General features: G+C 40.7%; 1 protein-coding gene across 2 annotated transcripts in view; it reads left to right on the forward strand.

Annotated features, from left to right (window-relative positions):
- COP1 (COP1 E3 ubiquitin ligase) overlaps positions 1–14766 on the forward strand; it is a 110621-nt gene that overhangs the window by 20227 nt on the left and 75628 nt on the right. For both annotated transcript variants that reach the window (XM_035121329.2, XM_035121331.2), the window contains exons 7-11: positions 3483–3542; positions 5196–5272; positions 6489–6546; positions 8738–8852; positions 10029–10164. In XM_035121329.2, the coding sequence (XP_034977220.1) occupies positions 3483–3542; positions 5196–5272; positions 6489–6546; positions 8738–8852; positions 10029–10164 (446 nt within the window). The remainder of the gene's footprint in view (positions 1–3482; positions 3543–5195; positions 5273–6488; positions 6547–8737; positions 8853–10028; positions 10165–14766) is intronic.

The raw sequence follows: 14766 nt of genomic DNA on the forward strand, positions 1-14766 counted from the left end.
TATTTGGGATGTTCACATCATCCTAGGTTTTTCTGCTAGCAGATTTCATAGGCATTTAAGTAGGCAGTGTGCCCCCCCCCCCCAAATATTTGAAAATGAAGAAAAACTATCATCATCCACTGTTTGATTTTGCATATTGAGGCCATCTGGTTACAGGTGTTCACAGCACCTTTAGTTTTATAATAATAAAATAGTCTTCCTAAACTGGTGCCCCAGATATTTTGAATTATGGCTGTCATCATCCTCATCCATTAGCCATGGTGCCCTTGATGGGCATAGTAGTCCAAAACATCTGGAGAGAACTGATCTCTGGCTTGGAATCTTGGTCCGAGATTGCAACAGTGTTTACTGAAGAAGTAAACACTGCAAAATCTTCTTGAAAACTAAATATCTTGTTGATGGTACTTCTAAATTCTGGGCAAGAGTGTCTGGGGTAATTTCTGGTTTGTTTTTTCAGTGTGCCAAACTGAGTCAGGTTTTTCTAGTCTTAATTCCCTGGTGAGTGGTCCTCTGGTGAAGAAGTTATCACTTTGTTTTACTCTACCCAGAACCCTGCAAATGTAACGTTACTTTCTAAACCACTGTGTGGCCTGTTTAATATTGCTGGAGCACTTTCTTCCTTACTCATGTATGTCTGTATTATAAACGCAGGATCTGGAATTGTGATACAGTTAGGAATTTTATGCTATACTTTGTGGGTTTGGATGGCACCTGATGCGTCTTCAGACATCCTCTTGTGAATGATGCTAATGGATGATCGGTTGTAACAGTCCAATGTGGCATGAAGCATTGTGTGAGTGTGGCAAACATATCCTATGAATAATGCAGAGGGTCACACTTATCTCTCATGCTGGTAGTTTGGTGCTGAAGCTGATAATAAAACCTGGATATTTTATTGATTGTTTTGAAGGTGTCCATTGACACTGTGCCTTGTAAGTGTTGAGGGAAAGTCTCAGCAGCCACATTTTTTCAAAGATCTTTCTGCGACAAAAGTAGTAATCTAATGCCCATTGATTGAGATTTGCCATTAAAACTGCCTAGCTGCTTGAGTGAGAGTGCTGCTTGCTTGTAAACATTTGCAGGTGCAATTAAAATCTCTGACCACAGAGCTTTGCTGCATCACAAGAAAGTTCTCTCTCTCTCTCTCTCTCTCTCTCTCTCTCTCTCTCTCTCTCTCTCTCTCTCTCTCGGCGGGGGGGGGGGGGACTGACCCCAAAAGCTGTAAGAGTAACTCTGGAAATAGTATAACGTGATTCCTTTTTTTCAAGATGAAGCTGTTTTGTTTTTTGTTTTAGTCAAAGTGCCCCAATTTTGAAATATGCCTGGCTGATAAGGAACCTGCTCAATCCTTTGTCCTCCTCCTGATAGCTAACTAATGAGAGAGGGAAATGAGTCTTTGTAGGGGGGCTTAGAAATGGGGGGCGAGCAATTAACCTAAATCTGGCTCCAGCGCTTGTTGCATTTTCTCTCTCTCTTGCAGCTTTGGACTTTAATCCTATTAAAAGGGTTTGGGTTATTGGACACTAAAAAGGGAGAACCCATTACATGCAGCAAAAACAAGGGAAGGGAAGGGAAAACCACTCAAGGGAGTTTTGCAGCTTAAAGAAGAGACTCCCTTTCCTTCTTGCAAGCCTGCCAGGAGGACCCTTCCTGCCATTCCATCATGTCTACCTTCCTGCAGAGACCTGCAGGAGAAAAAAAGCAAAGCAGGCACCGATCTCTTTGCATGGATAGAGAGTTTTGCATGCATTGGCAGGCTCTCTTCCCCCCCAAGCTGTTGCAGAGGCACATCACAGATGCAGCAGTTTAGCAAAAAAGCAGAGCAAGGGTAGGGGGGCACACAAGGCAGAATGGGCTGTTGCTAGGCAAACAAAGAGGGGAGGCTCAATGTCAGTAGGGAAGCGGACAGACCCTTCCCGCTGGGGATGTGCTGACTGCACACATATATACCCCAAGAACGAAGCCGGCCAGGATAATGAGGGAGAGAAAGCAAATGAGAAGGAGACCAAAGAGGACTGAGGTGTAGGGGGGTTTCTTACAGGTGTAAAGAAAGTGAAACGCGGAGAGGCTATTTGAAGTATGGGAGGGGAAGAATTAGAATGCCAAAAGGAAGAAGCTTCTTTTGGGGGATGCAGGAGTAGAGGTGTAAGGAAAGGGAGAGAACTGAATGATGCAGGGAGCAATGGAAGAGGCAGAGGACTACGGACAACTTGGAGACTTGTTTTCTTGGGATGGGTGGGCTGTCCCAGAGATGGAAAAGCGGTTGGTGGAAAGAGAGACGGGGTAATTCCTCAATGCAAAGGTCCTTCTTTTGGGGATGGGGGGAGGGGATGTCCCCATCCTTTTGAAGAACTTGGGACATTATGGATTCAGGGAAATGATGAAATGATGAAACAAAGAAAGCTAGGACTTCTCTGCCCATGCTAGCTCTGCCCGCCGACAGTGCCATGGCAGGGACAAAAATGGCAGGAGGAGGAGAGGCAGGGCAGAAACGCCTTAAAGGGTCAGCGAGTGGAGAGGGAATGGAGGATGGGAGGATGACTTCATTACGGGACAAACTGCATCCCATATTAAATCAATACAGGGTTTAGCATTTTACTTTGAAATACAAGATGATTCCGCATTTTAAGAGACAGGTAGCAGCCCTAGTCACAATTGAATCTTACGTATCATGGCTACTCTACAGTATGGGTTGATACCACTATTCAAGTATCTGATGGTGTCTAGATAACTCCTCCCCTTCTCTACTAGGCCCTGGATGTGACACATTTTGATATAAGCTAGTTGTTTGATATAATGCCTAGTTTTATTTTAGCTGTTCCTTTCAAAAGATTTGAAATTCCCAATGTTAACATCGATGCATTGCCAATTCCAAAATAAACAGAATGTTTATCACTAGGCAAATTAAATTCAGCTTGCTTCAAGTTGAATTATTTTACTTGTTTCCGAAGGATTTTTTTTGCCTATTTGCTATTATCTTACAGGCTATGCAGGCATCTCCAAACTTCGGCCCTCCAGATGTTTTGGACTACAATTCCCATCTTCCCCGACTACTGGTCCTGCTAGCTAGGGATCATGGGAGTTGTAGGCCAAAACATCTGGAGGGCCGCAGTTTGGGGATGCCTGGGCTATAGCAATACAAGTGCTGGGTAGGTTATCAGTGACTTTCTAATTATGTGAAGCATAATTGCTTTTAAAACCACTTTAAGAACCTTGGATGTCAAGAGTACCACATATTAACGTTTAATAATGTTGGGCCCCTTTATTACTGAAGCTATGCAACATAATGTTCTTGCCTGTGACATTTTTGTTTGTTTATATAATGCACATTACTTTGTGCACAGTGACTACCTGAGATGAGTATTTTTTCCTAACCCCATTGCGCTTCCTTCTCTTTAAGGAAAATGATTTATTTTATGCTAGTGTCAGTCTTTCCAGTACAAATTGGCTTAGATTTTACTTATCCCTTTTTTCATCCACAGCAACTGGAGCAGATCCAGAAGGAACTGAGTGTTCTGGAAGAAGATATCAAACGAGTGGAGGTGAGGCACCCAGCCATTGTTGCAACTTGAGCAGTTTTTCATTTCCATTAAATTGTCTGCATCGCTGTGAGCTGCTGTGTTAAGTTTATGGCAGTTACTTCGGTAATGAGGAAAATGAACAGATTAAGCTTTCTGGTTAATTTGTTCACTTGAATGCTTGAGTTTCTGCTTGATGAGAGAGCATTTCAAATACATGTATACCTTCAGTGTATACAGAATTTATTTCTCTGTGTGTAGCTTTCTGTGTGCTTCAGCTTGTGAGGTATTGGGAGTTGCATCGTAATCCTAGATGGCTCAAAATTATTATTATTATTATTATTATTATTATTATTATTATTATTATGGGTCATACTTCACTTCAAACTCTGATTGATTCTTCGGGAGAAGAAAAAGCCAAGGAGTAACCTACACAAAGTGAAGTTCCTAAGACGGGTGGCACCTTGGTATGCCAAGCTGGTGCCAAATGTGTTACTCCATTTTTCTTTGGCCCACATCAGCAAGGCTGAGAATAGGGTCTTGTTGTCTGGGCAACCCAGGACCTCCATACACACTGCCCAGGTTTTAGCCCCAGACAGGTCACTTCAGTACTGCTAACATAGCATTTCGACCCCATTGTCTCTCGAGACAGAGACCAACAACATGAACTTTCCTTCAGCCCATAAAATGATAGTGCCAGAAAGAAAAGGCTGCATCCAAGTGGCAACATTCAGGTAGATAGGAATAGTAATCTCGCCCCTTCTGTTTACTTTGTCCCTCTGTTTTTCTGGAATAAGAGCCCCGTTTTGAAAGTTATTGCAATGATGTGGCAGTTCCTGATCCCATGTGGTTGCAGCATGTATAAGTACTGGACTGAGGCTAACCATGGGGGCTCTTTGTTGGAAAGACATGTTTGATTAGCAGTGCCCACATATTGCTTATATTTACATAAGTAATGTAACTGTGTAAGACTACAGGGAACTGCCACCTATTCTGTTGTAGATGAAGGAAGGCTATAAATGTGAATATTCAGGTGCTTGTTAAATTTATTCCAGTAAGAGAAAAGATGCTTAGTAATCCTGTCTAGTTAGCTTCCATAAGTACTGTACATTAGGTATGTATTTTCTCCACAAAAAACCTTTTAACCTTAGTTTTAGTTTTGGACTTTGAAACAATCGGATGCAGTTTGACCCTGCCAATTTAAGAGTTTTGCTACCTGTCAGCCTATTCAGGTAGGCTGCCCTGTAGGCTTCACTTATCTTGAGAAGCTAATTTAGAAATGCTGGAATGAACTTGCTATTTATTCAAATGCATCATCATATATCAGAGCTCCTGTCTCACCCTTAAGCTTATAAAAGTGTTTGGACATTTTGAGAGATAACAGCTGACTTTCTTCATCTGGGCTGATATTAAGAGGCTCAGGTGGAAGCTATTGGTCCTAATTGTACCAGCCTGCTCTTGGAATAAAGCACTTTGATGATAAACTCAGTGTGGCTTAGCTGCTTTAGCACCATAAAAAGAGAAAATAGCATTAGCAGCTCCAGAAAATGCTAGGAATGTTCTATGAAACTAGCTGAGTTGAAATGGAAATAATGAGTTAAGTACAGTATCTTCCTACAGGTGCCTGCTGTTAATGGGGGTGTAAATCTTACTGTGCTGCATCTGGTTATATTGCAGGAAATGAGTGGCTTGTATTCACCAGTCAGTGAGGACAGCACTGTGCCTCAGTTTGAAGCTCCCTCACCTTCCCACAGGTACTACTCTGTTGTTTACTGAGATGTCTGGTATAGAACACACTTAATAAAATCAAAACAAAACTTGCTCCCCCCGTATCTTCCCCCCTTCCCCCCTTTCCGTGCCATAGTCTACACCCATCTGCTTTACTAATGTTTCTGTCTCTTTAGAAGGAAATACAGTTTGTATAGAAGTAATGGGAATGCACTATGTCCTATGGGGGTGGGAAATATTTTGCAGCCTGAGGGCTTGATTCCCTTTGGAGCAACTATCTAGAGTTCACTTTGTGCTTCCCCCCAAAATTTGGGGGCTAGTACATTTTGCCAGGAATTTGAATCTTCCAGGAGGAAGAAAAAAACCTTGAGAGACAATTCTTTTTTTGCAGTCCAACAAATTACCCAAACATATACTTGCCCAAAGGGAAAGCTCTTTCCTTACATCACCATGGAACAAGAAATGTCGTTCCCACCTTGAAGAGAAGATCCTTGTCACTAGTAATCAAGGTCCCCAAACCTACATTTAGCTTCCAATGGCAAAACACCCAAACTCACTCCAGCAAATTTACCTGTGAAGCAGCCCCACTTGAACACAATTCTAATGATAAGTAAGCACTTTCAGAAAGTCAACTAGATAACAAAACTGCCCCTCCTTCCCACCTTAACCACACCTTTTCTGCCAATGAATACCAACATTTTGATTAATGATCACACTTTATTGATTAGAAGAATAGAAGAATGGTGAAAGGAAGTAGAAATCCATATGATTTCCATACAAAGTGGATGGTGTGGTAGGGGAGGCATGCTCAAGCAGGGCAGAATGGGAAGTGCGGTGCAAGGGAAGGTGTATGGTACAGCGAACCACAATAAAATCAGCAACAAAGTCAGCCTCTTATGTCCGGCAAGGTGTAATACTACCTCCCTTTAAATGCCTTAAGATTTGCTTTCCATGCAGCTTCACATTACTGTGATGATAGCTTGTAGTGAGCTTTAAGCCCCAGTTGCAAGGCAAATGGTTGCTCTTTAAGTGTGAGGAGATGCACTGGAATGCCATTTACTAGCTTCTAGAAAGGTAGAAGAGTAGAGTAGGTAGAAGGTAGACTGAGTAGAGATGTTCTCGGATGACAAATGGTGACACTGTGACTTTTCTGGCTACTAAAGTTGCACATTGGGGGAAATGTATATGGCTTGCACTATATATTTTAACCCCTTATGCATATTATTTTCTTTATTTTTACAGTAGCATTATTGATTCTACAGAATACAGCCAACCTCCTGGATTTAGCAGTACTTCCCAGGTAAGAAAATAATCTTGGCATGTACAAAGATGGGGAAGTTCACCTCCAACAGCTCAATTTGGGAGGGTGATATGGATGTTCTTAAATATTTACGGTGAGGAGCCAAAGCTAGTTTGTAGGTTAAATGCAGAGCATTTAAAGTTTTCAAATATGCTGTTCAGGAGATAATGCTAAACCATAGTTACAAGAATAAGCCTAGTCTCTTCCTAGACTTACACAGTTTTCCCCTCCTCTGATGCAGCTAAAAGGAGAAGTTAATTTTTGATTAGCTACAGCTTGCAGTGCTGTCTATACCCAGACAGTCTTAAATATGGCAAGTGAAAGCATACAAACTTCAAACCATACTTTTTGAAGCTGGTTTGTTTTCCTTATCCATAGTTACAATTAACCACAGTTTAGCTATTTTGGTACCCTTCAAATTTGTTTACCCTGTGGGGCAGAGTGTATATATTTTCTCTCATGGAGCAAATAGATTTGGGGATATTTTCATTGTGAAAACAGTGCAGTGGGAAAGGTTTTGCTTACTACTTATCTAGTGCCCTAATCTTCATCCAGTCTGGGTTTCCCTATTGACCCTTCAGATACTTGCAAGAGATTTGTATATTTCCTGCATTCTGTTTAGCTTGGCCCTAATGAAGTTTTTCTTAATACTTCCTGCTGTATACTGAATACAACTACTTGAGATGGCATGGTAAGCAAGAGAGCGAACAGATCATTGAAGAAAACAAGTTGTGTGATGTGAAGCAGCTTGATTTCATCAAAGATGCATCATGGCAGATTGATCATTTAGTAACAGAGCAGGTTCTTAGTTTTGTTGTAATACAAAGGTACAGTCATACCTTGACATCCAAACGCTTCAACTTCCGAAGTCGACAACCCCCGGAAGGCCTTTTGCTGCACGGGCCCAGTGCGCGCGTTCTGCACATGCGCAGAAGCGCGAAACCACGCTTCGACATCCGAAAACCTCAACTTACGAAGACGGCCGTGGAACTTACTCATCAGTCATTCTTATTAGCGTGTTGATGTTAGTATATGAAATGCAGGGTGGCAAGTCTACAGTCTTGTTAACATTTTTCAAAAATGTAATCATTTTTTGGTTGGTATACATATTTTAGAATTGACATTGGTAATTTGAGTTCTGCATGAGTACCATTATAATTAAGTAGCATGTGACTGCAAAATGAGCTGGGGATGAGTAGGCAGGAAAGATTCTCGCTTTCTAAGAAATGTATAGTTAAGTTATCCATAAATGCCACAGATCTATACATAACTCAGGACTGCCATGGAAATGTGAAGGACCCACAAACTTTATCCTGTCTGATTAAGTTTCGATATTGAAAACTTGAAGCCTTAGCATTGCCTACGCACACCTCCCAATTTTAAATCATATTCTGTTTGTTTAGATCAGGCATCCCCAAACTGTGGCCCTCCAGATGTTTTGGCCCACAGCTCCCATGATCCCTAGCTAACAGGACCAGTGGTCAGGGATGTTGGGAACTGTAGTCCAAAACATCTGGAGGGCCGAAGTTTGGGGATGCCTGGTTTAGATTCACCTCTTGAATTTTGAATTATATTCTGCTTATTTAGACTCATCTGAGTTTAAAATGTTGAGTTGTAAGTGTGCAAGTGTTGTGTTTCTACTAAAAGCTGTATTAGCAAGAAGAAATTGCATAGAAAAATTCAAGAGAGCAATTAATCCTGAAATTTGTATGCTTTGAAGTAGTTCCGTAAGTTGCCTTTGGGGGAAAGGGAGCTCAAGAAGTAATTTCTTGGTCATTTGTTTCCTTGAAAGTGATTAGTGTAAAGACATTCCATTCCCTCCCCCAAACTTGGAGAGCTGGGTGGCATTTCTTTTGTAGTAGTATGACAAGAAATTAGAGAAGTTGCTGTTGTATCATCTGTTCACTGGAATACTGTGATCTTTGATTTGTGTGATATTTCTCTTACAAATCTTATGCCTGAGGCATAAATATAGATCTGTTGTAATTATTAGCTTACTATAAAAAGGATTATAGGTAAAAGACTTCCCATGTGGACCACTGACAAAATCAGAAGCAAATACAAATGTTAACCCTTATTTTGATTCTTAGCCTATCTGAAATGTCTATCTACTGTTCATTCGTTGAGCAGTAGAATCTGCCAAAGGAGTTGCTTCTGAATACAGCCTTTCTCCTCCCCCTCCTTCTTTCAGGCTAAGAAGCAGCCTTGGTATAACAGTACGCTAGCATCAAGGAGGAAGAGGCTTACAGCCCATTTTGAAGATCTGGAGCAATGCTACTTTTCCACCAGGATGACTCGCGTATCAGGTAGAATACCTGTTAGCTACTGAATGGGGTACTTAACTGTGTCTTTACCATCCATCCAGTTACCTGCATTCTCCTGTCCAGCATGGCAATTTGCCACTCACTAAGGTTGATTTCTCTAGGTGACAAAGATAATTGACACCCATTGCCATAATATTGATTTGTTTCTGGTTTGTAGTTTTGTCTGGCCTCCAATTCCTTATTAATTCTCTCAATTGGTTCATATTATTGCCTTCCACACTGCCAACCAGATACAAAGCTTTGTCTTTATTTAATTTGTCCCTGCTTTGTTCCCAAAATTCAGTCTGACTTACTATACAGCATGGCAGACTTCTCTCAGCCCCCACTCACAATTACTTCAGCATAAACCTCTAGTCTTCTCTTTCCTTGACTATTGCAGCTTTTCATTATGAATGATTTTTTATATGTATTTTTTATAACCTACTATGAACCATCTTGAGAAACCATATGGTAGAATAAATTTTAAAACATTCAAAAATAATATATTAATTGCTCTTGTGCCACCTCAGTCCCCTTACCTATGTCTATATCTAAAACTTCACTGCCAACAGCATTCATCTCTTGGGCTCCTCTTTTAAATTCCCTACATAAATTGCTGTCCCTATTTGCAATCAACATAGATTAGTTTTCCTTAACCTCAAAGTTCTCCGTGGCCTTTCCTACTCTGTTTTCATCTGTCCCTGTATTCATGTCTGTCCTGGGAAGTGGTGTATGAATTAGGGTGACTACTTTTTGTGGGGGGTGCTGTAGGGCACCCTGTCATCTGCCCTGCACCACCAATAAGGCTTTCCTTCTCCTCCCTTCCTAAAACGGGACAGGAAGGGTGGAGGTGGAAGAACTTGCTGCCATTGCTGAACCAGCAGCGAAAGTAGTATCTGCTTAGGCTGTGATTCCATCTGGAAAGGATGGGCCTGGCCTCGTGCACTAATAACATCCAGGTTAGATTGCTGTAATGTGATTTGTGTGCACCTGCCTTTTTTGAAGACTATTCAGAAATTAAGTGATGTAGAATTGGGCTGTCAGAATGTTAGTGTGGTTAGGGAAGTCAGAACATGTGTCACTGAATAACGTACCAGTTGCACTAATTGCTGATGCTCCTGAGTGTTCTACCATCTAAAAATCCTATTTTTCCTTCCCCCCCAACTCCTACCTTTGTAGATGACAGCAGAACCTCAAGCCAGTTGGATGAATTTCAGGAGTGTCTATCCAAGTTCACTCGCTACAATTCTGTCCGACCCCTCGCAACACTGTCGTATGCTAGTGACCTCTACAATGGATCCAGCATAGTATCCAGGTAATAAACGTAATGTTGTTGAAATGCTAGAAATTCTACAAAATGGCACTTCATAGGATCAGGCAAAGTTCTTCCTTTGGCCTCAGTATTTTGCCTACATGAATGCTGCCCACAATTTCTCCTTCTTGGTTTCATTCTTAAGCTTTGTAAATCAATGAGTGGGCTTGAAATTAAATTTGCCAAATGAGACACTGGCATTGCAGCAGGAACTTGCTTTGAGTAGAATACTGTAGTTTGGAACGTAATCAATGAAAAGAATGTTGTATGTTTGAATTGAGTTGGGAGGCCAGTGAATATAGGAAGAAACTTGAGCATTTGGAAATATTCAAGAATGTTTAAACCATACAAATGGTTTAAAATGCTGAAATCTTAAAGATGCCATCTGCTCTAATTCCAATCTACCTCACAAGAATATAACAAAAATATAGTTGGTTCAACACATGCTTAACCTGCAGTCAGAAACAGACAGAATTGGCCTGTAGTATGTACTTCAGCTTTTTAAAAAACAGCTCACTGTTTTTTGCCTTTCTTTCCTGTTATGCTGTAAGTAGAGCATTTCCATTAGAATGTCAACTTTATTTTAGAAGAGTAATTTGACAAAGCTTGAAGCTGAGTATCTTGGGAGAGCTTTTTCTCTCTCCATAACGTTCTGAACACCTTGCAGTTGAATTCTTTTAAGATGCTAAATTAGGCATTGGGAAGTAATATGATCAATTTCAGTAATAGCTATGTCTTTGAGGATTCAGGATCTTAAGTGCTGAACCAAACATACTGTTAAAACCAATGAGTATAACTTTCTGATTAGGTGTGAATGTAGACATGATGAAGTTACATTGATAAGAAAATGGTTTAATGCCAACTAAATTATTTTTTGTGAAATCCATAATTTGTCAGTAAGTCGCAGATCCAATTTATGTTGGTTTGCAATTGAATAAATTAGCACTTCCAATTGTAGAAATTCACAAAGATAAGGAAACTTCATAAAGGAAATGGAAGAATAAAAAATGATTGAAAGAGCTTGCCTATCATAAATTTTTGAAGGACATCTTTTTTAAAAATGCTGTGGTGTCCATTACTTAGATATCAAAAACATGTTTGAGAACACTAAATGGACATAATTAAAATTTTAAAATGTCTAGTTTGGTTACAATCTTTACTGTCTATGCACTAGAAATTGTCCAAAAGTTAGACCATATATATATATATATATATATATATATATATATATATATATAGTGTTTCCCACCCAAAATAATATTTAAAATATGGCATGATTATAACAGAATATGACCAAATAGCTGGATAGAAAACTAAATGTAAAATAAAATTAAAATTTTAAAAAGGCACATAGAAAATGAAGCAAGTTACATTTGGGACGATAAGTCAGCATGATACTGACTGACAACTCCCATCACCCCTGACCATTTGCTGTGCTGGTTGGGATGGATGCAAGCAGTCCCCCCCCCCCCCGGCAAGTAACAGGTAGCCACTGTCTGTTCTGCTACCTTCTTTGGGTCAGACTATGAAAGGCCCCATGCTACCTAGAAAAGCTCTACTGGATGACCTGGTGTGGATGTAATGAAAGCAGCAAAAGTATGTCTTCTTGGCCACCTTCACTGTCACTATAAATAGGCTCAATAAATGAGCACCCACTAATTTTGCTTACTTTTACCTGGAGTTTTTCACTACTTGCGCTCTAGCTGTCTCCCCTGTCTGTTTCATTGCCCTCAGCTCTGCTCTACACCAAGGAGCCAGCGAGGCTCTGTCAAGTGGGAAAGGGTACTCTGGCAAGTGTGTCAATGGCTTGGGCCATCTGTATATTCCACAGATCAGGCAGTGTTTCAACAGGAACCCCAGTCATATTAGATGGGACAATTCCCTAGAATCATGTGGAAGCCAACTGGATCCTTGAGCCTTTGAGGGTGCACCATCCTAATAGGTCCCCTTCCTCTGCAGAGAGGGAAAGCTGCTGGACACCTAAAACTCCTCAGGAGGCGATCTAACCATGATAAAAGACTGATGTTAATATCCTTCTACTCTCAGATCACTCTCGTCCTTCCTGGTTGAGAAACCCAGATCCAGGGTGTGGCCTACCATGTGTGTGTGGCCAGTGACATGTTGAGAGAGCCCCATTTTTCTCATGGCTGCCATGAAACCTTCAGCTCCCACAGCAAAGATGTCTGGAAGTCTTCAAGACCCCTTCTAAGACCACCTCTGTCAGCTCAGGCAGCAAGACTGCTGGGCACTGTGGTGGGTGGTAAACCAGCAGAATCCTTAATATGTCCTGATTGCCCAATGCCAAGTACATTCACTCTAGATTCCCACTCAAGCAGGCAGGAAGCTTGGAGAGAGAGAGATGGAATACAGCCCCTCCCTCACCCCAACCCTCAAGACTGATGCTGCATTGAGAACCCGGGTAGGGACAGCTGAGTAAGACCAAACCCACTCTGTTTACCCATCCACAGTGCTATTTTTTCTAGAAAAAGAGATGCTGGAACTGAGTTCCAATAGGTTCTGGCTGAAAAAGGTCCCACCAACCCATGTCTCAGTAATACATACCAGGTCGGCCTCCTCATCCACAATCAAATCATGAATGAGAGAGATATTATGTAAAAGCAACCTGGCATTTTAAAGCAGCGTTCTCAGGCCTGAGGGCTGGCTAACAGAGCAGTCACAATTCCTCTGGCTAGAGATGGGGCTGGCATGTGGCACAACCACAAACTATGTCAAGTTGTGACCAAAAAGGGACTAAGAAGATCAGTATATTAACCGAAAGCACCAATATTGCAAGTGAATCTTTATACATGCATACATACATAATTTTATTTGTATGCCGCCTTTCCATAGTTAGAACCAACTTACAACATAAAAAATCACATAATTGCAAACATAACAAAGTAGTCATAAACAATAAATAAAACATCAAAAATACACAGCCAAATCGAACAATTTTCACATAAATCACAATAAGATCTGAAATAAAGATACAAAAAATATCAATTACAGCAACACCCCCACCCCAACAAAACATTCTAAACAATACTCCATCCCAAGAGTCTGTTCAGCAGCCTCACCTTTGGTAGCTGGAGTCAGTCAGAGTCCTGCTCTCCCAGGCCAGGTGGGAAAAGGCCTGCAAGGCAGGGATCAGGTCTTCCAGGACTCTCAAAAAGGCTTGTACCAGCATGTTCTTCCATTTTTATTTTGAGATCAGAAGATGCATTTGAGAGGAGTTACTATTTCCTATGGAAAAGCTAAATCATAAGGCTCTTCTCTCTCCCCTGCTAAGTTCTGACTACTTCCAGTTTCCCCTATCTGCTGTTATTGCTTTGCTGCTATGATTTCCTTCTGATAACTGCATAGGATTTGGAGTTGCATTGGTCACCCCAGCCAATTTGGAACGATGGAGTAAATGGGATAACATCTGTTACATGCTGCTTTTATTGGCAGCAAACACTTTCAATCCCTTTCAAATAAATTGCAAGAAGAGGCAGGATGCTATTTAATGCTTCTTAACATATTCCCAAAACATACCTTCACCTTTTGTATCAGATCTCACAAGAAGTATAATAACAATATATCATTTAATTAATAGCTGTAGTTTACCAGCCCACAAGGTGGCAACCTCTGTTTACTTTGGAATCAACATTGTATTGTTTGGAATATGAGTTCTGTATCCAGCCTCTCGGTAGAAATTTCATGCTGTTGCAGATCCATAGCACTTTGGCTCAACAAAGGAACATTTGAGGCATTCTTTCTTTCTGAATTTATTCTATGAGCATCTTAGCAAATGTTGATATTAAATAAAGATCAACAATGTGTTTTTTTTTTAAAAAAAAATCAATAGAAATATGCTTCAGGTTTACCTAAAGGTAAAGGGCCCCTGACAGTTAAGTCCAGTCGCAGACGACTCACCGCCGACCTTCTGATCGGCAAGCCCAAGAGGTTCAGTGGTTTAGACCACAGCGCCACCCGCGTCCTCAGGTTTACCTAGAATGATATAAAATCAATATGAAATGTTAGAAAGGTGTGGTGAACACCTTGTATATAAATAGTGGGGGGAAATTGGTCTTAAAAGCTATTTCACACATTACATTTTTGTTGTGTGGATAAAAATATCTGGCTGTACCAAACACATGTATTGTATAGATGGGTCAGGGACCAGAAATTGGCTGAGAGTTCTTACTAGGTGCATTTATGGTGGCGCACACACTTACTATGTCGTGTTTGTAAAACAACTTTTGAACATAAGAGTCTGCACATACAATCTTGGCCTACTGATAACTGAGCACACTGGCAGTCTTCAGAAATTTGATAAATGAGTAAAAATGTCAGCTTATTTGGATAAAGAATCTGCAATGTTTGAATGACAATGATTTTTAGGAATTTATTTAAATAATTGAAGTAGAGATGTGCAAGGGTATGCCAGAATTAAATTATTTCTAAAATTGCACTGGTAACTGATAGACAGGTCCATAACTGGTCTACTGTGATGTCTTTTGATACTAGCAAGTTGTATTTATTGAGGGTGGTTAAGAATATTCTCAGTAGCTGTTAATGTGTGTGGCACAGGAGGTCAAAAGTGTGTGTTTAGGTTGGAGTAAT

The sequence above is a fragment of the Zootoca vivipara genome, chromosome 7 (assembly GCF_963506605.1).
Source record: "Zootoca vivipara chromosome 7, rZooViv1.1, whole genome shotgun sequence".
Taxonomy (NCBI): Eukaryota; Metazoa; Chordata; class Lepidosauria; order Squamata; family Lacertidae; genus Zootoca; species Zootoca vivipara.